The sequence below is a fragment of the Anoplophora glabripennis genome, unplaced genomic scaffold (genome assembly GCF_000390285.2).
Source record: "Anoplophora glabripennis isolate ALB-LARVAE unplaced genomic scaffold, Agla_2.0 scaffold187, whole genome shotgun sequence".
Classification (NCBI taxonomy): Eukaryota; Metazoa; Arthropoda; class Insecta; order Coleoptera; family Cerambycidae; genus Anoplophora; species Anoplophora glabripennis.
Window position 1 is genome coordinate 384480 of NW_019416381.1, and position 24164 is coordinate 408643.

The 24164-nt window shown below is 31.2% G+C and overlaps 1 protein-coding gene across 6 annotated transcripts in view; it reads left to right on the forward strand.

The window, feature by feature from the left end:
- LOC108906729 (inositol hexakisphosphate kinase 1) overlaps window positions 1-24164 on the forward strand; it is a 55066-nt gene that overhangs the window by 20176 nt on the left and 10726 nt on the right. For 2 of the 6 annotated variants that reach the window (XM_018710072.2, XM_018710077.1), the window contains exon 2: window positions 22077-22324. In XM_018710072.2, the coding sequence (XP_018565588.1) occupies window positions 22178-22324 (147 nt within the window). In that variant the 5' untranslated portion in view covers window positions 22077-22177. Of the gene's footprint in view, window positions 1-9297; window positions 9393-14440; window positions 14655-20668; window positions 20821-22076; window positions 22325-24164 lie in introns of those variants that run through there. The other 4 variants (XM_018710073.2, XM_018710074.1, XM_018710076.1 and 1 more) reach the window with 4 other exon arrangements.

Consider the following 24164-nt stretch of genomic DNA (forward strand, 5'->3'; position numbering starts at 1 on the left):
TAATATATTTCCCCCACAGAATTATTAAATTTTGATTACAGACTTTTTTTCGTAGGGTGCTTATTTCTCGAGTTATTTGAAAGTTTCAGTCTAAAAAAATCACCCGTTATTTGAATTACTTTTCTTAGAATGAGGTCTGTCGACTGTCAAAAGTTACAAGAATCTGACCCGGCATCACCCTGTATAGTCAAAATAGAATGAAATGAACTATTCGCGCTCAATGGTCAACCGACGAGGCTAAATATTGATTAATGATTATACGGTCGAAATCCCACAAGTTCATTGATTTTTTTTTGACGCGATTAATATTTCGCCCGAATCACGACCCATGGTTACGCTATAGTCATCGACGACTTGACCTAGACAAATTGGTGGAGGTTAAAAAATAATTGTTTACGTTCGCGTGAGATTTTTGTACAAAAATAAATACTAGACACGCACACCGATAACGTGTTATACAGGGTGGTCACGAAAAGTACTTTTCACATTCCTATACCAAGAAAAAATATCTGGGTGTATGTAATATACGTATTTCTTTGGTTATAACATAACAGGTGTATATTTTAGTGTTTGTAATGCGGCACATTTGAAGGTATTAAAAAGAGTCAGATTTTACAATTTAAGGAATTTAAATTTTATGCATTTGTAAGTCGTCCTCTGCACGTGTTTGTTCTTTGAAAACACGTTAATCCTACAATCTAGCATTCCAACAAATCCTAAATCAGATAGTATAAATATACCTTAATCTCCATTTCATAAATTAGCGAAACGCTGGCAATTTGTTTTCTAATTTATCGCAGTTATTTATTGATGTGTAAATATTTTTATCAACCTTCAGTTTCCTGGTTATATTTAAAAGTACTCTGTCGCTGGCTTCCTAGTGACGTCACTGCATTTGTAACGCCCCACGTGTTGGGACTGTTTACATAGTTTAACGCGTGCGATAAACAAAAAAAATACCGTTTTGGTTAAATTCTGGTTATCAGCAAGTAGATCGTAGTTGGCTTATGTGAATTATTCACTTCTTTTGTTTGCGATAGTTTTGAGTATGCTGTCGTACGTTAAAATAAAAATTTACTCGGGGTTTAAATTTGTACTGTTACCAATGGCAGAAAGTAAAAATAGGTATTTAATTATATTTTTCAATTTACCTTGACTTATGGATATTGGCAGCAAATAGTATTTCGGCTCCGAAAACTCCTTTAGGCAATAATTACACAATGTTGTGTAAGAAAATTTGGTAGCATGCATTTCTCAACAATTGAAACATTCAAGAACACATAGTTGAGGAGTTTTGTAGGCAGATTTTAATTCTGCTAATTATTTATAAAATTTAATTATTTATAGAATTTTACTAGCTTTTTCTTAAAAATTCCTTAACTTTGTGAAATTCTTAATTTTTTGAAAATCATTGATGTTAACTATCCTCAAAATGTGCGTAAGGCGTGTTTTTTCAATATTGCAAACTTTAACGAGCGATTCCTTACACTACATACTTTAAATGCGTTAAAATTCAGTTTTTATTTTATTTCTTACAGGAATACAATTTTATCGTACCTATCAAAGGCTCTTCTACTCCCATATTTTTAATGATCTGCGAACCTCGAATGGTGTTGAAAATTACAACTTTTAACGAGTTAAAAATGAGCAATTTATTTAAAAAATTCCAAAAAAAGGAACATTTTATTGAAAAAATGCAAGATATAGACTAGTTTTTAACAAGCTTTTTAATAGCATTTTTTGAGTAGCAAATAAAAAAATAATGAATGAACTTGTATGTTTCTCGAACTGTGAGAAATAAAAAGGAATTTTAACCTCTTTAAAGGGGTATAGCTCTGACAACACATATTTCTGGAAATAAGTTTATATAGACTTTTTGGAATAGCTTCTTCTGAATAACATTTAAGAACTGTTTTGCCTAAAATCTGTCACACTTATCTACGTCAACTAGTTGGTTAGAATCAGATATAAACAAAAGAAACACTTGTTCTGGACTATTTGCTACTTATTCTTGAGTATTTCTGTCTAATAAATAACTACTGAACATATTCCAAAGATGGTATGGAGCGTAGAGGCAAACCACGTTTGTAAAAGGACGCCATTAAAATTAATCAAGGAATGGTGTAAACCCTATTTGGAAATTACATGCCGAGGTAAGTAATGACTACTATACAGGGCGTCTTAGGTTTTAGTCGGTCATAGAACTCTTAAAAATAAAACGAAAAGTTCATATGAACTTATGTTCAATAAAAAAAACTTTGTTTTTCAAATATGTCAAAAACTGCTTGGCCGATTTTGATAAAACAAAAATTATTTTTAAAGATTGCGATTGTGAAATTGTTTTGATTGTTGGAATTGTTAACCAGGGATTATCAAAATTTTAGAAGGTTACAAGACTTAGGGGTAGACGTTTTTGACAATTTCTAAAATTTCTTCTTCGATCTCCACAATTTCGCGTGGAGTAGGTCTTCCATCGTGACCTCCTCGTTGTTCCTTTAAATACCCTGTGCGCGAAGTCTTATAACTAAATTTACAAACATGCGCGGAGCCGGATGATTTCGTAAAGGAAAAACCTTTTCGCGTACAAGCGACATGCTGCGGCTGCATTTTGTTGACACTCCACGTAAATTAATATTATGTCCACCAGTTCATTGTTTTCATAAACATGAGCCATTTTTATTGCACAAAACACCCCCAAATTAAAAATAATATCACGCACTACTGTACGAATTATTTAGCACTGTCAAATCGAAAAGCGTACCTACTCAAAACCGTGCAACTACAATATAAAAGACATACCCAGTGTCAGTAGCAAACAAACAATTTATGTTTTTACAACGAAGTGGTCGAAAATGACAATAAATCAGGTTTGTATTATAAAGTTTTTAAATTTCAATTTTTTTATATAATTGTTAATAATTGCTTTATTTGACAAAGTTTATAGTATAAACGATTTTTGGTAAATCGAGTTCTACCAGCTAGCTGTTAAAATAAATGACTCAACTTTGAGAACACCCTGTATACAAGAAACGCAATAGAGAAAAATGTTTTTTAATTATTCAGTCTAGAAATAATATCAAGCTTATAAAAAAACCCGTGGAGTGCTCAAATTTTTCTTTAAAATATCTATTTAGGATGCCCGAATGCCGTATGCCGTCCCTGAAATAATTAAATTAATCTAATTACATCAAATTAAACCTCTTACTTAATACTAAACACAAGTTTTATTATCAAAATCCGCAGTTGTAGAGATATTTGAAAAAGAAAAAGATTTTTTATGAACTTTAACCTGTATCTCGAAAATTTTTGCTAGTTCTATCGCTTATTAAATGTTCCTAACAAAAGCTGAGACACCCTGTACCTACATGTATTTTCTTAAACTTTTGTTGTTTAAGTTCATATAGTCTTTTCGTCTTTTATTTTATTTTATTTCTTTAGCCAAGAAATACATTTTTATACCACGAAGGAAAAATGCGAATGTTACGGGTCAAGGAAAATGTTCCGACAATCATTTCATCTCTTCTATCATAAAGTACAATTTTAAAAACCTCAGGTAATAAGAAATTACCTATCCTACTAATTAACCTAATTCTATATGGAGATATGTGCCCATTTACAATATTTTAATATGATTTTATGACATTTTGTCAGTATAGAAGCGAATCAACGGAAATGTTTTAATTCTATGCTTTTTCGAATAATGTTTTTTTCCGAAAGACGTGTTGGTCTGCAAACCTTGCTTTCTTCGATTCTTTGTTATAGAAGATGTGCTGTATTAAATTATTTATTTAAATTGTTGCATCATGATACTGTTTCCAAGTTAATAAAAAATGTAAAGGTTTTAGTCTTAAGATCGCAGTCAACGTTTACAACACAATAATTATATAATAGTGATAGTAGAATACTTTAATTAGTTCTCATTTTTAACATGTGTTTAATCAAATATCTCAATAAATAATACAATAAATTACATAGTTTCTAATTATAAAGAATTTTATTCAAAGTAACATGTCACAACTTACAATTGTTAGTGGTATGTTGTTTTGGTTTCTTTTTTCATATTTTTAACGTTTTTGTTATTTCAATGTTTTGACTTAAATTACTACTTGATCTATTTTGTTTTCTGTAACTGGTCTGTTTAAAATAAATAAATAAATAAATAAATAAATAAATAAATAAATAAATAAATAAATAAATAAATAAAAGTTTTGCTGGAAGAAAGTTTAATACGAAAAGCTAATAAAACAGCTATACAGGGTGAATCGCACCAAACTAAAGGAATGGATTCTACACGTCAAATTAATAAAAAACTCAAATGTTATGCAATTTTCATTTGTTTTCAAGCTGTGACGTACATTTCAATAAGAAAATTAATGTATCGATATATTAATGTTAAATGTTCAAAAACAGCACCATTGACCTCTAAAAACTTTGTAACTCTTCTAATTGCTGCATGTCTTTCTTTAGTAAATGCTGCAGTATTGATAAAACGTTGAATTAGTGCTTCCCGAGTGTTCACTCTAACTTTGTGCACTTATTTTTTTAATCAGCCCCATAAACGGTAATCCAGTGCTGTGAGATGTGGAGATCCTGTAGGCTAATAGGATTATCGCGGCCAATTCAACACCCTAGAACACGTGAGGAGCTTCATCGTGCTGGTAGTACTTTTGCATTCTCATGTTTATATCCTCCAGTATGTAATTCACTTTGTAAAAAATTTAAGTAGTGGTCTTCTGTGAGTCGATTATCCAAAATGAAAGGGCCAATTAAATAACTATCGATTATATCACACCACAGGTTTACCGCAAACCTATGCCGAAAATTATTTTCGAGTGTTGCGTGAGGATTTTCGTCTGACTAAGAGTTCCGAGCATTAGTTATGCCGTCATTGTACCTACTGGTGATGTTGCTTCATCCGTAAAAAGTAAGCGGGTACAACAAGATGAATATTATTGATTCATAGACAAAATGTTGTACTCTCTGTAGGTACATTTTATGGATATAAGCCTTGTTCGTGGAAGATTTTTATTACTGTTTTTTACTTCTTCTAAACCTTGTCGATGAGCTCGTTCAGATGTTATACGAGCACTGGGAAGCTTTCCGGTTTCGCACAGTTTGTTGAAAACTCTTTATACTTTTTTATCAGAACATCTGTGACGTGGAAACCCTTGACGATATTCTTCAACAGCAGCATTAGCATTCCCATTACAAAAACCATAAACAAACACCATATTTGCATATTCTAAATTTGAATAAGTTCTTGGCATTTTGTAATACAAACGTGTAGTCATAATAATAAACTATTGAAATATAAAATAAATGACATTGACAACTGTCCTACGTTTGAACTTGAAACATGACATACTTCGATTTCAAATATTTAAAATTTGTAATTACGTTATAGCTTGAAAACAAATGAGAATCGCATAATAACATTTTAGTTTTTTTCTTATTATTTTAACGTGTATAATCCATCCCTAAGTTTGGTGCGATTTTCTCGACTTACCCTGTACATTACAAGATAATTTTTTATTGCTGGATTCTAATTGGTTATTTTTATTTTTATGCAATCTTTTGTTATTTGTTAGTATTGTATTTAAATTTAGTGCAAATCACTTTTTTCTATTACAATGCAGAAACATGTAATTTATCTTTTGTTTGTAAATATTATGTATGTATTATCGAGATAATAAGAAAAATACAAACATTACCATTTTAGTCTAGACAAACCCTTCTTTCACTTTCGGAAAAAATACTCTACAATTTGCATTAGATAAATATATCAAAACAAATCGCACAATATACAGAGTGGGTCATTAGTGTAAGAAAGTAAAATAACTCCCTTGTTACTCAATATACAGAAAAAAAGTCTATATAAATGTTGTACAGAATCGAGAAACCTAAACTGCAAAATTAATTTGGAACATATAGGGCGATGAGTAAAAACGGGACACGCCAAATATTACATTTTTTAAATGGAACACCCTGTATATTTTTAAACATATAAATATCTGAGAAAATTCTATATACGGCAATATAAACAGTTTAACATTTTAGTGCGGGGTTGCCAAGTTATGTAGAAAATTCTTCGAATTTTGGAAAAATGACCTCGAAGAAGTTGTATTAACTTTCAACGACTAACACTTTACACAAAATAATTAGACAAATAGAGTTATAGACAAATATTAGACAAAGGCTTCTGTATTAGCTAATGTCGATATTTTATACAAAGCATTTTTTATATTACGATCGTTTCTAGAAAGTTCAAATTTAATTTTCTCAAAATTTTCAAATGGAAGATCCTGTATTTTATTGTTCTATTTCATTCACATATCGACCCACTTCACCTTTTATTAAGCATTTTCTATACTGTTAGTTTTTAAGATATATACATTTCTGAAAAAACTTAATTTTTATTATTATTTTATAAAATACCAACAAATAAATATTAACTAATAAAATGAATTCAAAATGGAATGATAAATTATGAACTGACAAGTTGGCAAAATGTGATTTTTTTCCAAAGCCATCTCGTGCGACCGAAAATAATAAAAATTAACTTTTTTTCAGAAATGTTGCTATATCTTAAAAAATAACTTAATAAAAGTTGGAGGGGACCGATATGTGAATAAAATAGAACAATAAAATACAGGGCGTTTGAAAAACTTTAGAAAAAAAAAGAAGTTTGAACTTTCTAAAAATGATCGTATTATAAAAATGCCCTGTATAAAATATCGAAATTAGCTAATATAGGAGTCTTTGTCTAACATTTGCCTATAACTTCGTCAAATAATTTTGCTCCTAGCGTTAGTAGTTGAAAGTTAATACAACTTTTTCGAGGTCATGTTTTTTCCAAAATTCGAAGAATTCTCTACATAACTTGGCAACCCCGCACTAAAATATTAAACTGTTTGTATTGTCATATATAGAATTTTCTCAAAAATCCATATTATAAAAATAAACAGGGTGTTCCATTTAAACAATTTAATATTTGGCGTGTCCCGTTTTTACTCATCGCCCTGTATGTTTCAAATTAATTTTGTCGTTTAGGTTTCTTGATTCTGTACAACTTTTATATAAACTATTTTTCTGTACTATGAATAACAAGGGAGTTATTTTACTTGCTCACACTAATGGCCCACCCTGTATGTAAAAAAATACAAATTGCAAAAATTTGTCATTAATATTCTGTAATTACTTGTAGCAAACTAAAAATTCAAATTAAATTGGCGCAAATCCAGCATCATTTAAAATTTCGCAACAAACTGTTAAAACTACACTACTCTAATAATTCGTTTGGACAATGATTTGTTATTTTTAAGTTTGTTGTAGGAATTTACGCAATGTTAATCCATTAAATGCACAAAGCTTTGTGGATTAATTTGCAATATCATTGTGTACAATTGTAGGATGATATTCCTCTAATTTTTCTGTGTGTACACAATGAAATACGTAAAAATTTAATATATTGTTTACTTCGGTGCATAGTGATAATCGTGCCAAGTTTAAATGATCAAACCATTAACTGTTTTGAAAATTGAATACAGCTGATATAGCTTCTTGAATGGATAAGTATAAAAAACAAGTGGTGTCGAAACATTGTAAACGTCGCCAAGTTGGTAATCTGAACCTGAACTGAAGAAATTAATGAACAGATATAGGAAGCATATAAAATAATAATATGTATACAGGGTGTCTCATAATTAGCTGCCAACTCTGAACAGGCCGATTCTATGATCAAAACTAAGTAGAAAAGTTCATATGAACATGGGTCCGGAAATGCTTCCTAAGGGCACAGGGACAGGGAAGAGGAGGAATGGAAATCATTTTTTTCTCTCAATCGCGTTGTGTTAGTTTTGATCATAGAATCGACCTGTTCAGGGTTGGCAGCTAATTATGAGACACCCTGTATAATTTAATGCAAGTATTATTAAAAAATATAAGTATAAACTTTACAACTGGTTTGTTAGTTTTAAACAGATATACTAGGTGCTTTCCAGAATTTCAAATTGCCTTGCAATTTCACGGAAGATAGCGACAGGTGCGCTGTGTGTATACATATAGATTTGATACATATCATTTTCGTTTTGTCTGAAACAATAGATCGCTTTTCTTAGAAGTTATGTCCATGGGAAAAACTGTGATTCACAGAAGATGTATTTATATAAATGATGACACAAATTAGAATCCAACCGAAAACAAGCCAAAAAACGACTAGTCTACATATTTGTATGAAACGTACTGTTTTTTTTTTAATTTCCAAGAAAAATACAATCAACCTAAATATCTGAAATCTCCCTGTATGACAAATAAAGGTCTAACATATGCTTCGTGTGGCATATGCCCCTGTCAAACTCATAACAAACCTTGCTTTTATATAAATACAATTTATTTTTTTGCGTGAGTTTGGGAGCAATGTGGTTAAAATAACACTTTAGAGTAAAATCAAAGATAAATCTCTTTGGAGTAAATAAACCAGAACCATCCATTTCAGTTTGGTGAGTTTTGTTTTGCAATATTGGTCTATTTTAAGACAATCTACGACACGCGCCTGTGTTAGCATTTCCTGTTACCAAAATAGATGAAAAAACAGAAAATGCCTTCGTGGTCTCCTTATATTTACCTTTAGCTAACTAGTCTTCCTTTGACCAAGCTGGAGAATACTTTCTTAATTCAGAAAAACACAATGAACTAAATGTTTTTTCATTAGTCTCAACTTCACTTTTAGTTAATAACGAAAGGTGGTTGTCAAAATTATATTAATGAAGGGAATTGTATTGATATTCCTTGTATATTTAACCTAACAAAATAGCGTCACTTCGAGCATCACTTGGTTTGACAACAGTCCTACGTTGTTCGTTGACTGGATTTTTAAAATTTAATCCTATTGTGTAGGGTGTGTAGGGTGATAAATATAAATTTAAACGTACGCATTATATTCTACACACTAAATACTGTTAATATACAGCAACATTTGATTTTTTGAAAAAAAAATCCATTGACCCACACAGTTAATAGTTTTTTCATTCTTAATATATTGTAATATAACTTAAACTTTTTTTTATTGTCTCTTATTTTCGACTAACAAATTTGTCTTACGTTACCAAGGAAACAACTACATGTGACGACCTTATAAAGAGGTGAACTCAATTACATATGACATAACTGGCTACTCGTAACGTGTCTGTTCAAATATTTGAAGTTTGTTAAAGGATCCAGTTTATTTGAAATAGATAAATTAACTAGATTAGGTCTGGCACTGCAGTCAGTTCAGTATCAACATTGAGGTATTACGAAATACTATTTTCTCATAGAACAATTGATACTACGTTCAGTAAAGATTTATCATTTCTCTAGCGTGTAGTTAAGTTTTTCAATAGATTAAAACGCAGGTAAGTCCATAAGTGACACATTATTACTATAATAGTGAAGTTAATTGAAATGGAAAATATATCAGCCCCTACACGCTCCTGATCTATTCGTTCGTGGTTATTACCTTATTAAAAGGCATTGAAAGGAAACCTGGAGCTTTGGATTTTGGAAATTTCATATGTTCTTAAACACATGTTTAAAAACGAGCAAAACTATGGGATAGTTATAGAACTGGAACTTTCCGTTGTCCTTCAGACCCCAAAATATTCTCAAACTTTCAAGTCAATAACAGATCCTTCAAAAATATGTTAACGAGGCATGATTAGCGCGAAAAATTTCGAAACGGGTAACTAATTGGATATTTTTATTGGAAGCTGCAGCAGTTTTGAGTTCGATTTTCTATTTATAATTTATTTACAATCGTGTGTCAGCTAAGTTTTCTAAATATTGTCTCAGGTGCCATAGAATGCTGTTCGCATAGAGGCCGGGTTGGATGAGTAATTGTTTTTGAAATTAAACCAAAATAAACAGGCTACTGAGGAACAGATATAAGGCATGTCGTTTAACTTAAAAAAATGAAATTTCAAGCAGAATTTCAAAGTTTTCTGGATAAAATTGGATCAGCATAGATGATGGCTCTTCTTTTATTGTGAAAAATGTGATAGTGACGAGGGATTAGATCCGGACTGTAAAAAGGGTAGGAAAATTATTGAATGTTGCTACTTCTCCGATTGTTATACTTAGGTGCTTATTGTTAGTGATTATTCTTTAAACGTCTAGCCATATCTATATTTATTTTACAAATCAATATTTGATATCGTATTTCCCGGAATACAACCATATGTAGCCAGGCAAACATGTGTTGGTTTTACCTAGATAAGATTTACACCTACACATACATATTTTCTTGCCATTATTGGATGTGATATTTTTTATTATTACCACACACGGAAAAAAGCAAGGCAAAGCGTAATTGTAATTTTTAAATAACCATAAGACCTTGTACTTGTCCAGCAACACGTGAGTTTTATATTTTAGATGAATTAGAATATATAGTTATTGAAGCAGAATGTTTATAAAACGTCATCACTGTAATTTAAGTCAAAGATTTGGCAGGTGCACAAACTTTATCGGTTAATTTGATGACTTCATACAATGCAAACTCGGTGAATGATATTTCTAGGGAAGTATGCCAAAAAATTTCACGTTGGCGGGTGGCATGGATGCATGAGAAAGATTTATGGATGACCATTTCCTGAGTTAGTTTTAGTTCACAATTAATAACTGAATTAAGTTAAACTGAAGTTTTCCATATAGGTAATCATATGTTTTGTCGCTTCTATAAGATTTTAGATTAAAATCTAATTGTCTTCTGGAAAAGTATTATTTACTTATTGTATTAATTCTTATCTTGTTTTTGAGACTTGGGGTGCTGTTTTTTCTCTTGAAAGATTTGAGTGTGTAGAATGGTTTTTCCTGATAAATAAAGTAAGTAAGATTCTTTATATTTACAATAAGAGAAACGAGTTTATTTTGTCACGTATATTATTAGTGATTCACAGGTGTCTTTTAACTTGGAACAAAATCAATGTTTTTCTTTTTTATTTTAAATATTGGTTTTGAAACGTAGTTGTTTGCACTTGATGTCATAAATCCTTGAACCGATTATTTTTATAATAATTGTATACCTGTAATTAATTTATAATCTAAATAAAACGTCACCACCGTTGTCCTGATAATCCTTTTACAGCCTGATTAATTTTTAATTTTGGAGATATTTCTACATTCGTTTGACAGTTCATTTTTCATTTGTCCTTCAGTTTCTCAAGATAAGTGTTTCAAGATAACAAGTAGTAAGTTCTATAAAATGTGATAAACATGTCAGTGCAAAGTATGAAAATCAATATACGGACCATCATTTTTCAGTTTTTTCTGTTATGTTCTATTGCAATCTGTCATAACTGAAATTGATTTTGATAAATCCGAGAGGTAATAGAACACCAATAAAAAATATTCTTTCTTAAGAACTATGATCTCTTATTTTCATTATACCTACGCTAAAATTATGTTTTAAAATGAATTGCCGATATTCCTACAGAATAATGGATGGTTTAAAACTTATTAACTCTCATTAACTTTTTTAATGTTTGGACTATAAACATGGAGTGAGAATAGCGAAGATCTAATGCTACATACGATAATTGTCACTGCTATTCAAACTTCAAGGCCTTCGAGTGGTTAAACTAACAAAGAGCGACCTACTATTTCGCAAGTACTATGAAAACAATACCACCAGACGAAACTACTACTAAATTTTTATTTATACAGGGTGATTAACAACTTATCCAAAAAATTTGGGAATAGATGCGGCATGAGAAATGGAGCCAATATCGTAAAAATTCAACCATTACATAGCTGGACAACTGTAGTCTCTACATCGTCATTCGTAATACGCGTGGAGAGCCACGTAGCCTCAGTGACGAATACTGAAATCCGATTTTACAGTCGTCGTTGCCATAGTGTTTACAGTAGTTTTTTAGTAGTTAGTGTCAAAAATGGCTTGCGTGTATAACAAGTCGGAGTTGATGGATATTGTTTTAATTTATGGCGAAGCAAGAAAACATTTGTATTATGGTGAAGCATTTGTGTTATGGTGAAACAAGATAGCATTTGTGTTAGCTCATAGAAACTGAGTAAAACGGACCCAAATGTGTTTACACGTCGGTGGACAAAATTTTGAATAATAACAATAGCGGCAAAATCAGAATTTGCTGATATAAAATAGGTGCTATAAAGTTCTATTTATTCCTTTCTTTGCGAAATTCCTTGAAGTTTTTTTTAGATAAGTTCTAAATCACCCTCTATGTTAAGTAGCTACTTTTGGAAGTATTGACAAAAATAAATAAAAATATTACCTTTAAAACAAAAAACTATAGATCCATACTATTTTTTCGATGTTCTGTTCCCCCTAGGTACGTTATTCTGAATCATCCTGTATATGAAGTATAAATATTTCACGTTATGTAACTCGGTTGATTATGCAAAGCGACTCATAACCTTGATATTTTCATGCTGGAATTTCCTGTCAAAAATTAATTAAAACATCATCGATTCCACGTTGACAGAACATGATTGGAACAAATCGTATCCACTCGACGAAAATAGGTCATATTATTGAAAGATTTATATTTGGTTGCATGCTGAGATATATCAGGTTGGTGTCAGGAGATAATTTTATATCTGTTTATTCTTAACAAAACGGGTCTAAAAACCAATAGTAGAGAATATCGATGCATTAGTCTAAAAATAACTATAGGGATTGTGAAAGCTTACTATCATTTTCTTAACTCTACATATTTTATAAATATGAAGTTATAGAATTGGGCTTATATTTTAAAATATAAAATAATTCAAGGTTGTTATGTTAAAATGGTGCAAGTAAATTTTAAACCTCTAGACTGTAATTTTGTTCTGTGTGATTCCTAATTAGCATTTTTTGTTAATCTTATCGCATGAAAGAATGGTGACGCTTTCCCTGACTGTAACACATTTGTTCCAAAGGACGTATTTGTTTGGCACTTTTGGCAGTATAAAATAAATAAATTATTTTTCTCCGAATGAGGATATTAAAATATAAATACCAGTGGCGGCTCGCCAGTTGACGCAAGTGACGCACTGCTTCACCTAAAATTTCCGTTTGATGTGGAATTTAAAATTAATTTTAATTTTATATAAATTTTCAAATTTAGGTATAATTCTATATTGAAAATATATTGTGTTTGTTTTAAATGCAGAAATAAACAGAATAGTTGCGCAGTGACAGCCTTCTAAAAAACAATTGCCTTCGTTGAGCGCGAACATCAACCTCGTATGTACCATACAACGTATAGCATAAGCAAGTGACGCGGATTGAAATCAGTTTGTATTTCGCTTCACTTCGTAGCGTTGTTTACGGCGGTTGTCATGGCAACGAAGCGGCCGGCATGTGGGGGAACGAATGACGCGGAAATCGAAGCAGCATCGCCGTAGCCCATCGCCCGCCTTTACTTTAAACAGTTCTTTGTTAATATTTGTTACGTATCAATAATTGTAGAAATGTTTCCTATGTATGATCCAGTATGTATTTTATTGGAAACGCCATTTTCCAGATGGAAAATTGAGGACAAAAAGGATTTTTTAAATTGCGAGAGACCTGTGCCTTCTCTCGATGTTGAAAAAAGGGGGAAGTCAAAAGACAAAGTGTACGTTCGGAAGTTTCGGAATGAATGGTATTCGGAGTATAAGTGGGTGGAAGTGTTTATTTTAAAAAACTTTTCTGTATGCCGTGTTTAATTGTTTCTATTTTTTATAAAATCTACATGAAAATCCTTCTCGCGAACGTCAGTTTTTCGGTAATATTGCAAATGCAATTAAAAAATTCTAGATTCACGTAAAGCCGTTTGACATTGAAAAGTTGAAAATTTTCGCCTGCGCCGCTGTTTTTTTCTATTTAGCCAACTAATGAATATGCTTCAGCCATTCTCAATATCACGAGCCGCCACTGATAAATACGTCGTTCGTTAAGTGCTCAATGTCACAACCTTATTTACATACATTTCAAGTGCTAAAAATATTAAGGTTTCTGGGACATCTAGGCTATTTTTGGTTAAAAATGCATTAGTCTTGGTTTTATGACCCGCGGCATGCATTTCTTGCAATGCAGTGAATAACAAATGAAGAAATTTATCATAATTTGAAAGAACCCTGGATTATAGCCCGATATTTTGTATATTTTCGATATATAATACAACGATTCTTTTCATACTGCTTTCAAATTACAGCCATTTTTAGAGTTTGACAGATATCCAAACATTTTAAAAATTAAACCTCTATTATTGTGAATAATTTTCAAGGCTTCAAGCGAAGTCACCTTATTAATCACGAAAGCTCAAACAAGGATAAAGAACTGATGCCTAGAAACCGTTTTTATTGCATTTTTGTTGGATTGTTACTTCAGTGACAGATTTATACGGCGTGGGTGACGCACGACATCTTTGTTTTATAGTTCCTGTTAATTTATCGTTGTAAATTTAGAAATGAAGCTTTAATTATATTATAAATATCTCCGATGTTGCTAAGATATTTATATCGATTGTTTTATAGCGGTGTTTAAACAATTTTGTAAACAAATATAGATGATAATAGTTCTGGTTCTGTGATAACTGTGTGTAGTACTCCATTTCCCGTGAGTTTTAAAAGGTTTGTGTTTGGATATATACTTTTTTCGTTCCTCACTGACAGTTGTAAGTAAGAATTTAATTTTGTCTAGTGCCTACCATTCAGCTTTAGACTGGTTTTATTTTTCCTTAATTCATCGCTTTCTATTGATTTGCCAGACTACGGTATTATGAGACTGCTGAAGTTTCTGGAAAACTGTTGTATTTTATGTATTGGTTAAGCTACTTAAAGAAATGTACTAATGCAGCTCGAACACTAAGGTGTGGCTATTTCCAGTTTCATCTAAACTTAGACTTCCGCTTCGTTTTTCAAATAATAGCTATCATGAAACAACTAGCAGTGAAAGTGTTGCGTATTCCATAGCTTTCATTGGATCCGTAATACTTTATTTACCACCACCATTGTATTACCTAAAGTTGAAAAATGAAGGTTTTAAAATTGAATTTCTTATGGACAAATTTTTTGTTATAACTTATGCGTTAAAAAATGGTACTCCTTGAATCTAACTTACTTTCTTTTGTCTTTTCTAAATGTACAAGGTGACCTTTTTTGTGGAATTTCAGTGATAAAAAATAGGAAATAGAGATCCCATTCTATTTTTTCGGGTTTGATTGGTGGTAAGAAAAAGTCCTGGGTAATTAGAAAAGGTCGATGCAATTTGTATAATATTGAAAGGGTATGTTAAATATTACTGTGCGTGTAGTAGAACGAAATACCAGTTATTTATAGATAAAAAGCTAAGTATACAAAATAATAATGACAAGGGTTTGAATTTTTGAATTTTTGAATGTTATTTTGTCTTATATTTAGTAAATAAAAGAAAAAACAATATAATTTAACCTATCTGATGATATTACAGACTACTCTGCCGGCTATATGACCCGACTAGCATTATATTACCAATATGGCAATATCTCAGTCGAGCCCACCAGACATATACCGGTTTCAGATTTGTTCCTCATCAGTATTGGTTCTACTGATGAATGATGGGTACCCCTAGTTCATTGATGTAGCACTCTGCTAGGGTTCGCTTATACTGTAGGCTATTGATTATATCCAAAAAACAAGGTTAAAAGGAATTATGACGTTCAAGCAATTTTATTACATGAATCGTTCAAAGGGTCATTTTAGATGAAAAAACCGCGGAGTGCTATTAAATTTTTTGCATAAAATTTTCCTTTTACATTTTTTAAAAAAGCCATTTTGATGAAAAATTCAATTCTCTACAAAATTTTTCCTATGAACTATACCGAAACTTTGCTTAGTTTTCGTGCTATATTTAAAAAACTGCAAAAGTGCTTTTTCACCCCTATCTTCAATATGAACCCTCTAATTTAATAGCACTCCGCGGTTTTTTCATTTTTAATAACTCGTCGAACAAGTCATGTGATAAAAATCCTTGAACGTCTTATTTCCTTCCGCGACGAAAATCGAAAAATTGGCTAAGTTTGAGCGGCCATATATCAGTCGATTTACATCCAAAAATACTTTACAACCTCTTTTTTTGAAGGAAATTTTATCTACTTTTTTTTTCTATGACCACAGACAAAATAGCTATCGCCACAGACCGCTACTGGAATAGTCCAGCAGTTTTAAATTTCCGAATTGCGGGATACCTACGCGTACCCTAGCAACATATCAATAAGACTTTGGTAATGTTGCCAGGCGTACTTACGGATTTCTTTTGTATACTTTTTTTTATCAATATCTGTTTTTTGCGTTACTGTGTTTACTTAAATGTATGATGTAGGTATTGATAAAAATGTTTTTAAAGAATCAACGAATATCTATGTAGTTTCATATGATACTCTGCAGCGGTGTTACAATTAAGTTATTTAATCATAATTTCGTTAATTAGCTATCTACTATTTTCATTTTTTGGTATTGAAATACTGCAGAAAATATATTTCCAAAAAAAACATAATTCGTAATGACATTTTAAACAGCTTGTAATATAATTTTTTTAATATTTGATGATGGCGATAAATTTATTTAATATACAAGGTAGGTTATTAGCACGTCGCGGAATGTAGGTACAGAGATTTTTTTTTGTTTTTTGACATCCACTTTAATAATTAAAGATAGAAAGAAATTTTAAATACAAATGTACGACTTTTCCTTTATTTCATTTGATATCAAAATTTGCTGGCATAAAATATATGTTTAAAATAAAAAAAATCATTAAAAAAATTAAAATTCATCCTTATGAATATAACAAACAACTATTTTTATAACTAATCTTTACAATAACATAAGGAGAATATCTAAAAACGAAATAACATTAAAATACAATTTTTACAAATCAACATAATTGTGATGATACAGTTGAAAATATGTTTTAATTTACTATTAATTGCTTCAAAGACATATTCAAAATTATCAAACATTTCGTCCTGTATTTTTCTTTCAATACTTGTAAATTTTCAGGTCTTTAAAAAATATATGTCTAAAGAACTGACAATGAGATCTGGACACCTGAGGTTTCTAATAATATTTTTTAGTGTTCGTTGACGGGATTCTTCCTCCAAAATAAATTTGTCAATATTCCTGAAGAACTTTTGCACATTATTATTGTTATTTGAATAATACAGTTAATTATGTTTTATTTTTCGTCATCAGAATAACCCATTGTAATTTTTTAAATTTTTTAAATTAAAATGGGTTATTCTAATAATGATAAATCCCATGTATTTTTAAAAGAAGATTTGTTTCTGTCGTTTTTGTCTGATTGTGTGCGAGAGAGATAGAGTTATAGTGTGCGATAGAGATAGAGTGACTCTGTCCTCATAGAGGGCTTCTCTCTCTCTCTCTGCTCCCTTCAGGAGTCTCCCCAGCAATTTCAGGACACCTAGGGAGGGAGCTTGGGGTAGAGCGCTTGGCCTTTTTAGCCTTCGTTATCGATCCATGATGTCACACAGTATAAGAAAAAAAAACGGTTTTTGCTCGTAACTCGGAAATGGCTGGAAATATAAACAAATTTCGCCTTGTTTCTGAGTTGAGCATTCGGGTGACGTAGAGCGGGGTGTCACAAAATATGAAAGGAAAAAAACAGTATTTGCTTGGACTCTAAGTATCAAAAAATCTCCCATGGTGAACGAGTGAGAAACGTCAAAACCCGCATGTCAAAAAAAAAAATCGGGACCAACGGTGTGTGACATCATAGGATAAAAAAATATTTATAACTCGGAATCGAAAAAATAATTGAAAAATCTCAACTGTTCCTTCTGCGTTGAATGCAAAAGGTCCGAAGTCCGTATATCGAAAATAAATATTGGAAACACGAGGTGTGTGACATGTTATAGTAAAAAGACCGTATAACTCGGAAATGGTGCGTTAAATCGAAAAAATTATTGAAAAAATCTCCTCACACCCCTGGCTCTGTATGTCAGTTCTGCGTTGAATGGAAAAGGTCCGAAGTCCGTATGTGGAAAATAAATTTCGGAAAGAAGAGGTGTGTGAGGTGATACAGTAAAAAGCCCGTATAACTCGGAAACGGTGCGTTGAAGAAAAAACAATATAATTTAACCTATCTGATGATATTACAGACTACTCTGCCGGCTATATGACCCGACTAGCATTATATTACCAATATGGCAATATCTAGTAAACAGTAAGGATCATTTGTCAGTCGAGCCCACCAGACATATACCGGTTTCAGATTTGTTCCTCATCAGTATTGGTTCTACTGATGAATGATGGGTACCCCTAGTTCATTGATGTAGCACTCTGCTAGGGTTCGCTTATACTGTAGGCTATTGATTATATCCAAAAAACAAGGTTAAAAGGAATTATGACGTTCAAGCAATTTTATTACATGAATCGTTCAATGGGTCATTTNCCTTGAGGTTCCAGCAATTTTACATTGTGTTAATTTTTTTGAACACCTTGTGTCACAAATATGAGCACTACCAATGGCATCCATGATATGCAACACTTGTGTCAATAATTATTTTACCTATCTAAAGAAATCAACAATAAGAGAGCAGTACCCATCTAAGGATACACAACCTGTATAATGCAATTTTTTTAAACATGGGTGTTAATATCGCACCATATTGGAAGTCGACGCACAAATCTAAAAACATTAATTTCGAGTTTTTGAATTTTCCCATTCCAAGGTGATATAAAATAAATAATTAATTAGGTAAATTCATAGTTTTAATTCTAACTTGATTTATTTTATTTAGCATTTAAGGCAAATGTGATTTCCAAACAGAAGATAAGTTCCATATCTCTTTAATTACATAATTGAATGCATTAAATTTATTTAGCAGTTATTATTTGGCAACAAAGCCACCGCTGGAACTGCCGCCTATTACCAAGTAGAAGAGTTACCACGCTAAATTTCATTGATGGAAGCCGGCTAACAAAAGCCTGCATCCATTTCGGGTTGCCAATTCCCAGCATTTAAGAAGCAATCTGTGGCGATACGCTATATTGTCTGTGCCTGTACCTATCTTTACTTAAAAAAAAAAAGAGACAAAAAAAAAAAAAAAAAAAAACAAAAAATAAAATTTTGCGCTTTTTGAAAAGGTTTTTTTTGCATAAAATTTTCCTTTTAAAATATTTATGTACGCTATTTCGATGGGAAGTGCAATTCTCTAAAAAATTTTTCTAATTTAATAGCACTCCGCGGTTTTTTCATCTAAAATGACCATTTGAACGATTCATGTAACAAAATATCTGGAACGTCATAATTCTTTTTAAAATCCTATATTCAATTCAAACTAAAAAGTATTTATTAAAAAAGTAACCACTAATTAGTAGAGGATAAAAATGTTTCTTGTGATTTGATGGAATTGATAAGTTCTCGAATATCTTTTACCTTCATCTTACTATCTTACTTTTTATAAATACTAATACATTGTAGTGATGTAACGAATATCCGCATTCGCATTCGCGAATATTCGTTTGATTTATGATATTCGCATTCGTATTCGCATTCGCAAATATCTTTGAATATTTTGCGAATATGAACGTGAAAGAAAAATACAGAATGTGGAAACAATCGTTCAGCATCGCAAATCGTAAAATAAGTCCATATTTCACTAGAAGTTGATTTACTCATGTTAAGAAATAACTAACAACAGTCTAACATCACAATTCACAAATTCATCTGAGCCGGTAGCGAAAACAAAAAAAAATTCCAAGCATACAAAAATACCTTTCTACCAACTTAACAACGCTAATTTCTTTAGCCTCTAGCGCCGTTGTCACCGAAAATATTATGTGCGTCGCGCGCGGCATATGTTGAATCATAGATAAACGGCGCTAGATTTAAAAACTGAATATTCGTATTCAACAACAGATGTTCGCATTCGCATTGGCATTCGCGAATGCTTAAAAACTGGCATTCGTTACATCACTAGTACATTGTACATTAATTTTGAAATAAACTTAATCTTAAAATCTAATTTTCCTTATTATTATTATTTTTTATTAAAATCCGGGTACATAATAATTTTTCTTAATTTGTGTTTATTATTCGCTGATGTTGTTCTAAATAATAGCCCTGGGCTATTATAAGAGCTTTGAAAATAACGTTTAAACTATTTACTTTTTTACGATCTTTTGCGTAGAATACAGCATACCTTATTTTGTTATTGATGTATTTTCACAGAAATGCCATTGAAGTTTGTTGTTTCTAGCATTCTGTTTCACCGGTTGTGATTAGTGCAAACATTTATGAGGGTTATGTATTTCTTATAACAATCGACATGTAAGGGCCAATAGAAATTGGTTAAATTCGAAAATTTTTCTTATATCTATCTAACACCGTTTAACTGAGAATCACACTGTATTCATTAAAATTCATATTTATTATCACAATTCATTAGTACTCATTTGAAAAAGAACCTAACTAACTATTGATAACGGTCGTATTACGCCAGTCCATGCCCGTCTATATATATTCCAAACTAATCCCACTGTATAAAAATATATGCGATTTTATTATTTTAGAAGTTTAACGTCACACAGCGACGTAGAACAAAAACACGTCGCCAATCGTCAACATTACTTTGCGGGTATGTTTCTGATATCACAGGCGATTATAAAAGCGAGGATAGTGACGGCGGTGATTAGTTGTTTGTTAGTAATTACAATTAAAAAAACTGAATTAACTGGCAGTTTGGAGGTTTCCCGTATAGAGTATATAAGGGTTAATTATGAACTAAAAAGTGTTTTATGAAAACAAATCGGAGACGACAGTCGTGAGATCTAGAAAGACAGGTACATTTTTATTTTACTAGTAACACCTTAATATTATATATTTTAAATATTGGCGTATAAAAAATTAGGTTAAGCTATTCCGAACAGGCTTGCCGTAATTTCTAGGTGTTGTGGCAAGGAAGACATGACAAAAAAATTGATTTTGATGTGAAAAATGATAAGATAACGTCACAAAAGCAGTCAATGTAATAGTGGTGTAAAACTGGCATTGTTTTAATTTATCAGTTCCGCCTACAGTTGTGACGTCACGATCTTAGCCTTGTAGCCTTGTAGTTTCAATGATACAGGATTAAATGTATATCAAAATTAACATATTAACCACAAATTCGATTGATCCGTGAAAAATATTTACCTTTCTGTCAATGCTTATTTTTCTTATTATTTTTGGACAATTGCTCAATTAATCATTGTTACATATCATAAGTGCCTTTGTTTACGTAGCCTTTAGATTTATCTTTCCGAAATCGATATTTGTTACACGAAGAATGCATTAATATAATTAAATTGCGACTACTTTCGATCCACCTGTTCTCGGAATTGGCACTAGACCCAAACTAATTTAACAGACATTCGTTTTGAACAGGCTTGTACTTGATACAATTTAGCTGCACGTGATCTTTAATTGAAAAATGTGATATAGTAAAACTAGTCTACGCTGCCGAAATTTACATATAAATTTATTAACCTCAATTTGTTGCATATAAAGTTAAATTGTTCAAAGTAGATTTTGATTAGTTTAGTTTAGGTCAATTTATATTACATTTTGGCGTGATGCATTCGATTAATGTTTTATCTTTCAAATAATTTTGTTCTTTGATACAGAATCCACCACACCAAATTGATTTAGAAACAAATAAACTGTATAATATTCTTCTAACAAGATGATTATTACTTTGCCAAATTTACAGCCAAAGTGATAAAACAATTTATTAATAGTGTATAAATCTTTTGATTCGGTTTATCAGTCACAACAATAAAACAATAGGTATTTCGGCTCAAGATTGGTTTATGTTATACTTTCTGACACTTTGACAGTACCTGGTTTCCGAATTATGTAGATTTGATGTGTCAAATCCTTGTCAAATTCATAGTGCTTAAAGATGCCATGACAGTTTTGGTACGTCAACAATTATTTAGTGATTATAACCACTTACCATCTATTCAAAATATATTTGCAACACTTTTTTTTCGTGTTGTATTTTTGACATAAAATTAGTATATCTATATTAGTGGCCTGACATATTACGTTGTTGCAGAATTCAGCTCCATTGAGGAGCATCTTTGGGGAAGACCATCCAACTCCATACAGTACTCCTGAAAGTTATTTCATCCATTTTTTTCAAACTACTAAGGGGGGATGGTGTACTTTCTAGCCGAGTGGGGTATGGGAGATACTGAGAACGGAAAGAGGAGCTATGCGGAACCCACTAGCGACCCCTTGAGACGTACGGAACGCCTCGATCGAGACGTAGATGAAGTTGACTTGTTTCCACTCAGCAATCAGGTAAGGAACTTTGATCTTTTCAGCTGAAAGAAAGAGTACAAGTGCTAATAATAAAAAATGTATAAGATTTAGCGGAAAAGACAATTACTGAAGGTGACATAATGCATAAAGATTAGAGTACATTACAGTTTCTAGAAGCCTAAAAGCTACTTCTTTTTTTGTGATTTCTAAATTGTAGCAGCACATGTCGACTTTTTTTTCAGCTGTGAGCACAAACTAATGCTATATTATACTGTGATAACAAATTGAATTGAGTAATTAGGCTTTAAAAAAAAGAAGAGACGAAGGTACATTGTACTTTAACCTAAAAGATTACAAAGTCCTCAAAATTAATTTTTCTAATCAGCATTATGTAAAAAATATCGAATAAACGAAAAATTAAACATTTTTATTGAGTGATATGTTCAATCATTCTGGATCTCTTTGTAATCTTTTTGTATAAATTATGTTTATACCTATTCAGATATCTATTAGTTATAATTTTGAAACAGTCAGTTTAAAAATCAATCCTTAAAATGCAAAAACAAGATATACAGGCAGTCCAGGAATTGGTCGACAATCTCGGATTTGGAAAGTTTTTAAAAAAATAACGTCACAAGTTCATATATCAAAGTAAAATAACTCCCTTTTTATTCATAATACAGAAAAAAGTTTATGTAAAAGTTGTACAGAATCAAAAAACCTAACGAACAAGATTACTTTGAAATACACAGGGCGATGAGTAAAAACGGGACACGCCAAATATTACATTTTTTAAATGGAACACCCTGTATATTTTTAAACATATGGATATCTGAGAAAATTCTGTATATGGCAATATAAACAGTTTAACATTTTAATGTAGGGTGGCCAAGTTATGTAGAAAATTCCTCGAATTTTGGAAAGAACATGACCTCGAAGAAGTTGTATTAACTTTCAGCTACTAATACTTGGAATAAACATATTTGACAGAGTTATAGGCAAATGTTAGGCAAAGACTCCTGCATTAGCTAATATCGATATTTTATACAGGTCAATTTTTATAATACGATAATTTTTAGAAAGTTTAAACATTTCCGAAAAAAATTAGTTTTTATTATTTTGTAGAATACCACAAATAAATATTAACTAATAAAATTAACTCAAAATTATATTCTTCCAAGTGTTAGTAGCTGAAAGTTAATACAACTTCTTCGAGGTCATGTTTTTTCCAAAATTCGAAGAATTTTCTACATAACTTGGCAACACCGTACTAAAATGATGAACTGTTTACATTGCCATATATAGAATTTTTTCAGAAATCCATATGTTTAAAAATATACATTTAAAAAAAATAATATTTGGCGTGTCCCGTTTTTATTCATCGCCCTGTATGTTTCAAATTAATTTAGTAGTTTAGGTTTCTTGATTCTGTTTAACTTTTATATAAACTTTTTTTCTATATTATAAGTAACAAGGGAGTTAATTTACTTTCTCACACTAATGTCCCACCCTGTATATGTTTTTTATTAGGACTGACTAGAGTTATTAACTCTTGAAGTTGAGAGTTAAAAATAGATATTTCGTTATAACTTTCTTGTCTTTTTTATTTGAAGTTATTTCTAACAATTTATTCAAATTATTGATAGCTACTTTGGGCGCCATCCACACCTTTGGCCCTCAAAAAACATTTATACACTTACTTTTTAATATTTATCAAGTTTTAAGATTTTTCTACTTTTTTAAGAGAAAAAAAGTGTACTTCTTTGACGGTTCTTAGTATCGATAACAAGAAAACATATTTTTTTTTCCTTTAAAAAGTAAAAAAGTCTTAAAAACGGCAACATAAATTAGAAAAGCCCTCAAAGTAGCTTTCTGTAAA